Consider the following 12,431-nt stretch of genomic DNA (forward strand, 5'->3'; position numbering starts at 1 on the left):
GATGCATCAATAAATGCACTTAGATGCTTCATTAGCCTGAGAGGAGCTGTTTGCCAACTCAGTGTAACCAGGGCACAAACTTCGAAGGAGCTAAAAATGAATTCAGAGACGCTCTCAAGCAATGTTACATACAGGCACTGGAAGCTTTCCTGGTAGACAGATAGTGGGATTGGTTCATTTTCAATGCTCCTTCTGCAAGTCATGCAGGTGGCGTCTGGGAACGCCACATTAGGACCATTCATAACATGCTGAACGCCACTACTGCTTAATGTGCAGGAGGATGATGGCTCTCTTTGAACTCTGTTTTGTGAAGCCAAGTCTATTGTAAATAGTCACTTCTTGATGGTATCAGTTACCCAAAGGCAACTGAACCTCTCAATCCAAACCATCTTATAATAATGAAATCCAAAGCTGCCCTAACACCACCTGGGAAATTTGTGAAAGAAGCAGTTAGTTGCCTTATGGGTTCATTCTGTCCTAGTCTCATCTCTGTGTCTTGTCATCAGTTGTATCTCCATGTTTTGTTACCCTTTCTGTCTCTTCTTGTGTCCCGTTCCATTGTTTGTTCTGCCAAGCTTTTACGTCTTAGTCCTGGTCTCAGCATGTGTTACTTCCTGTTTTATTTTGATAGTCCCTTGCTCATGTGCTTCCTCTTTTTGCTTTGTTTTGCCACATTCTGTTCAGCTGTGCTCCCAGGTGTCTCTACTCTGCCCTAATCTCCTCTTGTGTACATATTATCTGTGTCTCCTTCTTTTCTCTCATGGTGTGTGTGCCTCTGTCCATCTGTTTAGCCTCAAGCTTGTTCCTTTTCAACTCTGTGTTGCTTTTGCTAGCATAAATAAAGCTGTGATTTTAAGTTTGCTTCCATCTGTTGAGTCCTGGACTCTGGGTCCATTCTCTGCCTGCCAGACATTCTGATCATGATGTTTACATTACTAATCCTAACCCTAACACAGACGCGGGAAGACTGATCTTAAAGCAAGCTGGTTGAAATAATTCAAAAGAAACAAAAGCTTGAAAACACATGGCGAAGGATCCAACAGTGCCTGGATTGGGGAAGGATTGGGGAAGTGGAGAGAGATGAGGAAAATGAAACAGTTGAACTAGATCACAGACGAGACACAAGACGAGACAAGGGAAGCACGCTGGAAGCAAAGCACAAGGAACACTAATTCACAAGATAAAACAGGAAGTGGGAAAATGCATACAGGGATTTACTACAGGAGACTTGACAGAAGAGGATAGGGGAAGAATTAAACTCCCACTATTAAACTGAGGCAATTAAGGGGGAAATACATGAAACTATCTAAACACTAAGAAAACAAAGAATCGTGGAATATTGAGCATTCCCTAATCTTTTAAAAATAGTCCATAAACATCTGGCAACTGAGAAGACCAACTGCTGGACTTTTGGGAGAGGGATGTCTCGTCTGATATAAGATTCAGTCCTTTATATAGCAGGGGAAAAATCCTTCTGAAAATCTACACCCTGGAGTTTTTCAGAAAATTAGTTTCCAGTGATTTACGAACAGTGGACGAACAGTCCAAATTCCTGAAAAAACACACATATATATGCAGAGAGCTGTGACACCAATAAGTCCTATTAAGATCAAATCTCCTTTACAAGTGAGAGAAATGCCAGGTGGCAGCTTTTTGGTCCCATAACATATCAACCACTGGAACAAAAAAAATGCAACAAATACATTATATAGAAAAACCCACAACAGTAAAATAAGCCACTTAAGAAACAACTACATGCCACAGGAGTTAATCTCTCTCTCACACCATCCCAAATATCCTCCTCTGTCACACCAACTCTCTGCATTTCCTCCTTCACTACATCTATGAATCTTCTCTGAATCTTTTCCTCCTGACTAGCAGCTCAATAGTCAACATCCTTTCTCCAATATTTTCACTATCCACACTAGCATCATGTGAACCTTCCCCTTCTCTCTTGCTACCTTTTTAAATTAAAAAAAGTTTTATGCACAATTTAAAAAAAAAAAAAAACAACAACAACAACAACAACAAAAAACAGCAACGACATCAGTCTTTACTTTGCTTATAGGTTTCTGTAAAACCTTATGTGTAAGGTGCTTCACAAGTAAATACAGTTTTCCACAGACCTGGAGCACATTGAAAAGTTAGCTTTTAGAGAAGCGTAGACAGAATCAGAACCAATTAAAAATGTCTTAAACTCATTTTTGTATACAGCTCATGTTTTTACATAACACTTGTGTTACATTCAGTGTTCCTCCTGCTCCATCTGACGGGGGAAGTAGATTATTTCTCTTCAAGTCTTCTGAATGTTGTGTTGGTTCATAAACGCAACAGTAACGAGAGAAAACTCTACCACCATTTAGACCTGCATTGATCACTCTGTGAATAGGTCATTAAAAAAAATTAGTCCCACTGTATATTCCTTGAATTTTCAACCTCACGTGTTCAAGGCCCGACTTTTTTTTAGGCCAGTCATACATTTCATACTTCCTGTTTTTTTTTTTTTCATAATATGTCACATTATGGCCTGAAGGGTTTTTTTTTGTGTTTGTGTGTTTTTAAGGTTGACTTAATGGCTAAGACAAAACTGAAACTGACAGCCAGGTGGTAAAACTGAAGGTGCTGCACATATAAGTGAGAAAAAACTAAGAAACTCTGTACAAGAAACAGTGGGGAGATATGGGAACAAGAAACAAGCAACAACGACTGAAGGAGAACATCCAGATGTTTGTCCAAGCGAATTAGGTACCAAACAAACACAATGACCTGATAATCACCTCTGAGGACTGTATACTGCAACATTTATGTTTGATAAATATAAAACAAAACCGCAGTGACTCAAGGAAGCACCAAGTTGCTTCCCGAATGTCCAAACGCTCCGTACAGACATTGATACAACCAGAAGTCCTTAGATCTAATGACCGGATGAAATACGAGAGCCCACACTGTTCACTGATTACATTCTTCATGCCGGCCACTGGGCAGGATACAGAAATAAATTCTACCAGATCATCATCAACTACCTTTATTCATTTAGTTTAATAAGATAAAGGGTTTGTGCCATAGTGGTGCCACAGTTAACACTGTTGCCTGACAGCAAGACGGTCCTGTGTTTGAGTCCACTAGCCAGCTGGAGACACCCCAGTGTGGAGCTTGATGCTCTCCCTGTGCCTCCCACAGTCCAAAGACTTACACGTTGGGTTATTTGGTAATTCTTAACTCCAACTGTCGTCACATTTGAGTGACAGTTAGCCTCACCTTCAAGTTGATTAGATAATTTCTAATCAGTGGTCTTACGAATGGGAAGATTAGGTCTTTTACTCTGTACAATATGTTCTCTCACCCAAGTAAACTGAAGGCCATGTGTTCATGTAAAGGATTTTTTTTAAAAGAGAGAGACAAAGTGGATATCCTCTACTGCCATTGAAGATTGTTTAGAAGAAAACAAAGCCTCATATGCTTTGACAGTTTAGCAATAACCCCCCCCCCCCCCCAACCAACCAACCAACCAAAAAAAAACAACCCCAAAACAAACAAACAAACAAAAACCCCAACACAAAACAAACAAAGATACATTTATGTCCTAAAAGCTTCAACCTCTTCAGCATGTTTTGTGCTTCCTTCTATGGAGACGTCGTGTGTTCAGCTCCATATAGGATGTAGTCTTGGACTCTACTGGAACAGCTTTTACATAAATCACATTAATAATAATTTACAATAAACATATTTTTACCTGTTGATAACACACCTTAAACACACTATTTTAGTCCACGTTTTATGAGAAGATAAGCCTCGCTTCAGCCTCTGTTCTAAAACGAGCTGTTGTAGCTCCTTGCAAACAGAAGGCTTGAATAGATGGTAGGCGGGGCTTCTGTGCTCACAGCCGGAGCTATGTGTCTGAGATGACCATGTTCGGGATATCCCCTCTTTGTTGCATCGTACAGAAATGCGAATAGATGAAAATGTTCAAAACTGAAATCGGTAACAAATTACTTGATGTCTCCAGGTAAAACCACACAAAGAGGGCTATAGTTTTGATTTTGCCAGCACAGTAACTTTCATCCATATCACATTCATGCAGCTGCTCAGCCGATAGAAATCCTTTTGTTTGGTGTCACATAACATGTCAAATATGACTCAAAGCTTTAATAGAGCCTCCCCCCTCATAACCTCGTGTTGAGAAGCTTTTGTTAAATCAGCATCAGCAGTTTGGTTTTATTGCCCCAGTTCTGCCCAGGTCAGCTGACTTTATGGCGGGCTGCCACACTTACACTGAGCTTTCTCTGTCTGTGCTTTTGCTTTAGCCACCTCTGCTGCTCTTTCTCTCGACTTTGTCATTTCTGTTCCTTTGTTTCGCCTGTCCACCCACTGCTTTCATGTTTTACAGTTATCATTTTCAATTCTCACCTGTCTCGCCCACTTCTCTGTAACGCTGAAATGAATTCCTATTTCTCCATCACTCTGTTCCCGCTTTACCCACAGAACACAATTTTTCTGCATTACTCGCACCCCCACCCTTATTATCTCAATAGCCACATTTCCCCTCGCTCTCCATCTCTCTGTGGCTCGCTTAATGAAATTTGTTTGTCACCCCTTCCTCTCAGATCCTGAGCAGTGTGATGCTGGAGGTGTTTTCTGAAGATTTCCCAGAATTCTTCACGGCAGAGGTGCAGATGGTGTGGACCAAACTGATGGGGGCGGTGTACTGGCATGTGACGGGGGCCTACACAGAGGTGGGCTGGCTCCAGGTCTCCAGCTCGGCAGTGTGAAGAGTCGGGAAGAAGAGGTGGTAAAGAAGTTTTCAGTGGACTCAATGAAGTTTAAAGAGAGGCAAAATAATGTGTTTAAAATGTTGATGGAGATTTTGCAACGATGGTTTCACAGACATGGATCAGATTAACATGGTAATCCGTGCAATTTTGTTTCCTTATTCAACTTCTTTTAGATGCATTTTGGTGCTAAGCTTTGCACGTCTCGGAGATCAGATCAGTTGGACACCAAGTAATGTAGCCAAACATCATTTTATTTAACTGCTGTTAGATTTCCACTTACATCAGTGGCACTCTGCTGTGTTATCACTGCTAAGGCTAACTATCAGTTTGACATCCGCACACACTGCTGTTGCTGCCAGAGGCACACAACCAGTCACTTTCTGTGTAGCATAAAATCTTCCTTTTTATACACCTGCTGAGATAAGACTGCTCCAAAAGTGTTAATTAACTTCTAGAATCAGTTAAAAGTTGACCAATCCTTCCGTTTGTAAGCCTGTCAAGCTTTGCATTCTTGCAAAAGGTTCAAAATTGTAACAGTGGCAGATGCACTTTAATTAGAGGCAGATGAGGATAAAAGCAGAATTTGCTAATCGACATTAGCTGTGCAAGTTAATATATTTCTAGAGTTGTAAATATGAAGTGCAACAGCAGCCTGCAAATACCGTAAAAGACGAAAGAATACGTGTGAAAAATGTGGAAGACTTCTTTTTTGGATGTCCTACCCGGCCGGCACTGTAGCAATCAGAATTATTTTCCCAAGCAGACCATTATGGCTTTTGCTATACTGGTCCACTTGATGGTCATATTTTATTTGACCTTTATTATTATTATTATTTTATTTTTATTTTTTATTTTTCTTGTATGAAGGTATCTTATGGAGTTTTTAATACCCGGCAAACACAGCATTTTTTTCCCAGACAAAAATTACTGAAAAAGATCACCTTTTGTCAGCTAACAATAACTAGAGATGGGCTGATGGGGACGTTGTTTCCATGTAAAATAGAGATCCAGCTAAATGGACAAATTAAATGCATGTGTCCTTGTTCCTTTTAAAACAAAGATAATTGACTGACAGCTAATTGATTTACTACAAAACTGTTAATGGACATTCATAGTTCTCCATTTATGCAAACTACTGATGATTGTTTTTAAAATAAATAAATAAACAATTTTAGACATTTATCTTTTCAAAATCACTGCATCTTAAAACAGTTTAGAGTACAACAACAACGAATGAGAGAATTTTAGCTTATTCTTACATTTTTTTCATATTAAACAGTAAAAGGTGAAATGTAATTGTATTATATTTGATTATATCACCTATGTTTGAATAGGTTTTAAATACATATGCTTGTTCTAATGATCTAATCGGTTGTTGAACGTGGATCACTTGCTAGAAAAGTAGGTCCAGGGTCGTTGAGAATGTTTGCTTGGTATGTTCAGTCTTTGTCCCCCAGACGTTTATGGTACATAATAGGAACCTCTTGGAACTTGTTACAGGGGTTAGCCTTAGGATGAACTCTCTCAAAGCTAAATAAAATGGGATTGTGTGACTGCACAGCTACTTTGAAGCCTTGTTTGAATGAAAAATAGACATCCATGAAAACTGTAATTTAAAATGTGTCAAATTCTACCCAAACGCAGCAAAAGGTCTAATGTGTTTTATCAGAATACTGTAAAAAAATAAAATAAAATCCCACCCCACCACATCCAGAAACACAAAGCTTGACAGGCCCGCTCTTACGAACATGTATTTTATCCATCTGGAGCAGGAAAAGACATTTATTTCTGAAAATAAATGCGGATTATACTTAACACAGTTCATTTCTGTGGAAACCTGCAGTTTCAAGGCGACGCACATGAATACACTTCACAATACTTTGAAAGATGGAAGAAATGCTTAGACACAGAATGACTTTTAGCTATTAGAGGGGGCAGTTAGTTGTTGAAGCCCCGGCTACGGGACCATGGAGCTGCTGACTGTTAATAGATCCTCTTTGTGTCCTGCTTCAGTATATCCTCATGTTCAGGGGACGTGCGGCCCCTTTTCTCTCTATTTAATGTCTTGTTTAACTTTACTGAGGTGTTGTTTGTATAAGTGTACAGTGAGTAAATGTGCACACTCTTCTACCTTCGTTTACAACTCAAGGACACGACCTGTGGATGCGTAAAAGAGGGCTGGCTTTGCTTTTTTTCCCCTCATTTCATCTCATTGCACACACACTAACAATGTGAAAGTGAGATGGAAAATATCAGCAGGTGCACGCTTACACTTTCACGCACAGGCATGCCATAAGACATCTCTCATGTGAATATTTACAGGACGGTCGCTTAGTTTACATCTTTAAAACCCGATCAGAGAGTCATGCTGCTTTGAAGTCTCCATTAAGGGCTTTAGAAACCCACTCTGGAGGTCTGTGGAAAACACATCTGTTTCAGAAGTGCCATCAGTCGGTTTCTTTAGATCTCTAACCAGTCAAAAGCAAAAAAAAAAAAAAAATCCAAGTATTACAGAATGTGGCCTGTGCTGCCTTCTCGTTACCTTACCTGACCTCACCTTCTTTGAAGTTCATGTGCTCCTGCTGGCAGTCCCCATCTTCTCAAACACACACAGCAAATCTGTTTAGGGTGGACACTTGATCCAATCTGCAGTTTGCGTCTGCTGCAGTGACGTCTTGTTTCTCCCATCTGACCCCCGTCGGCATCAGCATCTGGCATTAATGAGGAGGTAATGAGTCTCCTCTCCTCCTCGTTTGGCCATTCATCTAATGTAACTTCCCATTGCCTCTGCTCGGAGCGCGTCACTGAGAAGGAAAACAATTACGAGTGGACAGATGGCATTAAACCCACCACGGTCATTCACAACAGCGCTATAGACGTGCATACACGTCTTTCATTGACTGAAAGCAGATTCAGATTCTCGATTACAAACACACAACACAATCAAAGGAAAAAAACTGGGATGCTGTGAAAAATGTAAATAAATACAGAAATGCAATGAGTTGAAATTTCATTAACTCTTATTTTATTTATAATAGAACATACAAAACAAATCAAATCATTAAAATGAGAAAATGTACAATTTTTAAGAAACTCATTTTGAATTGATGGCAGCAAAACATCTCAAAAGTTGGGACAAGTCAGTGATAACCGCTCTGTAGCATCCTTTTTGTTTTAACAACAGTCTGTAAACATCTGGGAACAGAGGAGAACAGCTGCTGGACTTTTGTGCCATTTTGTCTGATAGAGGATTTTAGCTGCTTAAAGGTTCCGGGTCTTCTTTTGTTGTGTTTTTCATTTTGTTGAAAGGTCGGGACTGCAGGCGGGTCAGTTCACATCTTGAATGATTTGAGTAGAGAACAGTTTCTACTTTGACTCAGTCCATTTTAAAAGAGCTTTGGCTCAGAGAAGGAGGCACTGTGTCTGGATCGTGTTCACATGTGGCTTCTTCTTGGCTTGAGAGAACTTTTAGTGGCTGTCATTGTGATCTGTGTTCAGACGATGTTTTCTGGAAGCCCGTGCAGTGATTTCCATGACAGAATCATGCCTGTTTATGTTGAACAGCATTATTCTGGGTTATTCCATTTGTAGATGGTTTTTTTGCATGTTAGTGACTCTGTTTCAACTTTTTTTAAGACGTGTTGCTGCCATCGAACTAAAAATGAGAGGTTTTTCCTGAAATTCTAAAATGTCTCTGCTTGATCATTTCTATAAATAAAATATGGGTTTGAGATTTGCACATTCTTGCATTCTGTTTTGTTTATATGTTATACAGCGTCCCAGCGTTTTTGGTAAAAGCGTTCTCTAAAGTTCTAAGTGTTTTGTTTTTGTCTTGCACCAGTGGGTTTAAATATTATTCTGTCATGATATCCTTTAGAAAAACAGCCCCCTGATGTGTGATTGAATTTTTACCAAAGAGCCCAAGTGAAGAAAACACGCAGTGCTTGTTTTTAGCTCATCTGCCTGAAAGACTGACGCCTTGGTGAAGCTCAGGTGTCGTAGGCCTACAGTACTGATCTGATTTTAGTGAAGCTTGCACACTTATCACTTCACCCAAACGATGCTCAAGGTTAATGTTAAATGTGTTCTTTTATGGGCCCTTTATCGCTTTCACTTTACAAACTTTAAGCATACTTACAACTCACTCGCACCTGATGTACTGAACAGCATTCGATTCAGTCCATTTAGCAAAATCATTGACATAAAAGGATAAAACATTGTTGCATGCGCCACAAAATAAATAATAATAACTTTGTAAAATATCAAAGGATGCGATGACTTCAAATATTGCTTTTGCACACATGTTGCATACTACTTGGTCATGATGGAGGGCGTGGTCACGATGGGGAGAGGGGGCGTGGTAGCAGAGGGCGAGGTCATATTGGTTGAAATTCTTTTGTTAAATGAATAATAATAATAATAATAATATATACTAGCAGATGCCTCTCTCCCAGACAGAGCTGAATCAGTGTAGGATTCAAAACTAACCTTTATTCAGGTTGAGGACAAAGGAGTACAAAATCCTTCAAAGAGACAAACAAAAGAAACTCCAGGCACATGTGAAGGCAGAATACAAGGGAGTATTAACAACCACTTTGAGCTCTAAGAGAAGGAAGATCGGGCAATTTATACACACAGGAGGCCAATCAGGAGAGGCAAACAGCGGTGCAAACAATCAGGAGAAAAGCACAGGCAGGAAGCAAAACTGATGTAAGAAAGCTAGACTTAAGAATAAAACGGTAAACAAATGAGACGACACTTGAAGCAGACCAAGAGCAGCTATTAACAAAAGCTGGGACACAGAAATGAACACATAAGGGAACCACAAAACGAAACATTGCATTAAAAATGTCCAAAATTCAGAAGTGAGACTAAACGGCCCAGACCGTGATGACGTGACAGTAATCTGTGAATGGCGACGGATCGTGTACCTTATGAGCTGCTACATCAACCACCTTGTGCTTCACTGACAGTGAAACAAGGCCAAGAATTGCTTCATAATTTGGATTCAACTCTTGCTTTTACTTGATAAATTATATTTGTTTCTGAACAATTTGAGCAAAATTGTCTCTCGAGTGGGCCTCGCTGCGTCGAGGAAATTAGTTTTAGTATTGGCTCAAATTCAAAGACTGATAAGGTTTTTAAATTTGTCTACTTGTGTTTGTACCAAACAGTTAACCCTGTAAGCCTGAACCACAAAAATTGCCAGAAATTTCAAATTGTTTGTTTGAACCGTCTGACAAAGTAAGAAAAATAATTACATATGAGTTTTCATATGAGTTTTATTTTATATCATTTTGCACATAAGAAAAGGATTTAATGGGGTTAGGGTTAACAAAAATCAAACGGATGTAGATGTCTCAGAAAGTGTCAAATATGACGCACCTGGTGTTGCAGGGTTAATCCTCTAATTATTGCAGATTTTCAGATGATTTAAAAAAAAAAAAAAGAGTTTAATTATAGCAAAAACTTTAATAAACTGTAAAAGTGGTTGTAGCTGCTGTTGATTTTAAAAAAAAAGGTGTGATAAAGAAAGTCCTTATGTGGTCATCTCCCAACATTCGCACACCAGACGTTGATAAAAAAGCAATTTAATTTTTCTTTTGCTCTGTTTTTGAACAGAAACTCTTTTTGTTAACGATTTATTTAAACAGACGAGGTGGTCTTCACGGGGAGGTATGGTAAATATCTCCAAGGATCTCCTTTGAAATGTCCCACATGCACACAGAAGCAGAGAACAAACTTCCTTATCTCACAAATACCTAGTTTACATCCCAAGGTATTACATTCACGTAGCGGCTCAGTTTCACTGATTAGCCTGCCATAAGAAAATGTCACTTTGTGATCTTTAGATAATGAAATGAAAACACTAATTGCTGCTTTAACGACTCTCGACTCCTGCAAATGTTTACTGAAAGCTCCCCTTCGAAGCTGAGCCGCGAGCTAATCTCTCACAGCAATGACTCAGACAGGTGGATAAAAATACACGCAGGAGTCAAACAAACGTCAAGAAAACTGTTTCCACTTGGGCTCAAATCGCTTTGGAGGCAGTAAACCTGCTGCTGGTCTTGAATGATCTGGTTTAAAAATGCACTGCGGTCCTTTTCAAAGCTGCAGGCTCTCTGCACCTCGCCATCTGTGTGCAGCACGAACCTCACCACAATATAAACACACAGCATTATGTGTAGACACATCCTAGTTAAACACATCGCTGCATTGCTTTCCACACGCACACGGTTGGGCATGTTCTCACATGCAAAGTTTACTACTGCCGCATCTATTGCAACATAATTCACTTATTTTAATCTAAAAATGTAAATTTTTTGGCTCATTCAATCCATATCATATGTTCATGTTCATTCCCTTTCAGCTAATAAGGGCATCACAGCACATGTGGACTTGTGCGTTTTTGTTGTGAAATGTTCCTGTCTATGAGTTGGAAAGTTAGGACTTTATATTTTTCTAAATATATCTCTGAGGAAGGTTCTGTGTATTTCAGTACTGTATATGCATATGTAACTGTACACTGTTGCTGGGAGCGAATTCAGTGGCTTTGTAGTGTTTTTGAGCATGTTTGCACAGACTTGTACCTTCGCAGACCTGGTGAAAATCAATCATGACCATCAATAAACTCTACTTGTAAATTTGTCTGTCTTTGTGTTTTTTAAAGATTACTGTGTACACACTGATGATTTGGATCAAAATGGGAACCAAGCCTCTGGTTTTACCTGTTTTTAACTACAAACAACCAAGAGGTTCAAGATGTGCCAGGCCGAAGTGAAACTGAAATGGTGAAATTATCAGTTTCCTGCATGTTACATAATCATGCCTGTTCAGGTAATTGATTGTTCCCTGCGTCTGCACGACACAACATTACATCCAGGTTACATCACCTGTGTGCAGTACAGTGCAGTACATGAGTGCTTCATATACAGTGTTGGGAAGGTTACTTTTAAAATGTATTCCCCTACAGATTACAGAATACATGCCCCAAAATGTATTTTGTAACGTATTCCGTTACGTTACTCAATGAGAGTAACATATTCTGAATACTTTGGATTACTTAATATATTACCATGCTGTTTACAACTACTTGAATGTGATTTATTACTATTACTGAAGGTCCGCGGCTCCGAACCATAGTAAAGGGACCTCTGGCTAATATGTCGGGTTCCGACATAGCTTTACTTTGTTGTCTGCGTCAAGTTTGCTAGCGAGAGACAGAGAGAGGCGTTGAAAGGCTGCTCCAACTGAACGTATGGTTTCGGAGGAAAACACGAACACGGTGTACAGTCTAGTCTTAATGGCATACTTACAGCTGGGCTCGTCAGGCACTCTTCTTGGCTGCAGTGGTTATTATTATATTCACATGCTTCCAGCACCCGTTTCTGCTCGATGACAACTTGTACTTTTCCTTTTCCTCCCTCCTCGCGCTCATAGACACATAACGGGTATGGCAGTCCATTCTCCCTGCAGCACGGACTACACTGCCTATGATGCTACATTCTTTAGGGCTATGCCTGTAGCATTCTGCCCATTAGCTTAGCACAACAACAAAAAGGCGCTCTGTCACCCAGGAAACACACAGTTGCAGAGAGAGCATCACCCTGTAACCATGGCAACCGTAACGCTGCCGCCTGGAACAACAGAACATAGCTA

The 12,431-nt window shown here is 39.8% G+C and overlaps 1 protein-coding gene across 1 annotated transcript in view; it reads left to right on the plus strand.

Moving 5' to 3' along the window:
- cygb2 (cytoglobin 2) overlaps positions 1 to 11,408 on the plus strand; it is a 34,916-nt gene extending 23,508 nt beyond the window's left edge. Inside the window, exon 3 of the mRNA XM_006787491.3 lies at positions 4,605 to 11,408. Coding sequence (XP_006787554.1) covers positions 4,605 to 4,769 — 165 coding nt within the window. The 3' untranslated portion in view covers positions 4,770 to 11,408. The remainder of the gene's footprint in view (positions 1 to 4,604) is intronic.
- The last annotated feature ends 1,023 nt before the right edge of the window (positions 11,409 to 12,431 follow it).

Source organism: Neolamprologus brichardi, chromosome 6, assembly GCF_056152115.1.
Source record: "Neolamprologus brichardi isolate AB-2024 chromosome 6, ASM5615211v1, whole genome shotgun sequence".
Lineage (NCBI taxonomy): Eukaryota > Metazoa > Chordata > Actinopteri > Cichliformes > Cichlidae > Neolamprologus > Neolamprologus brichardi.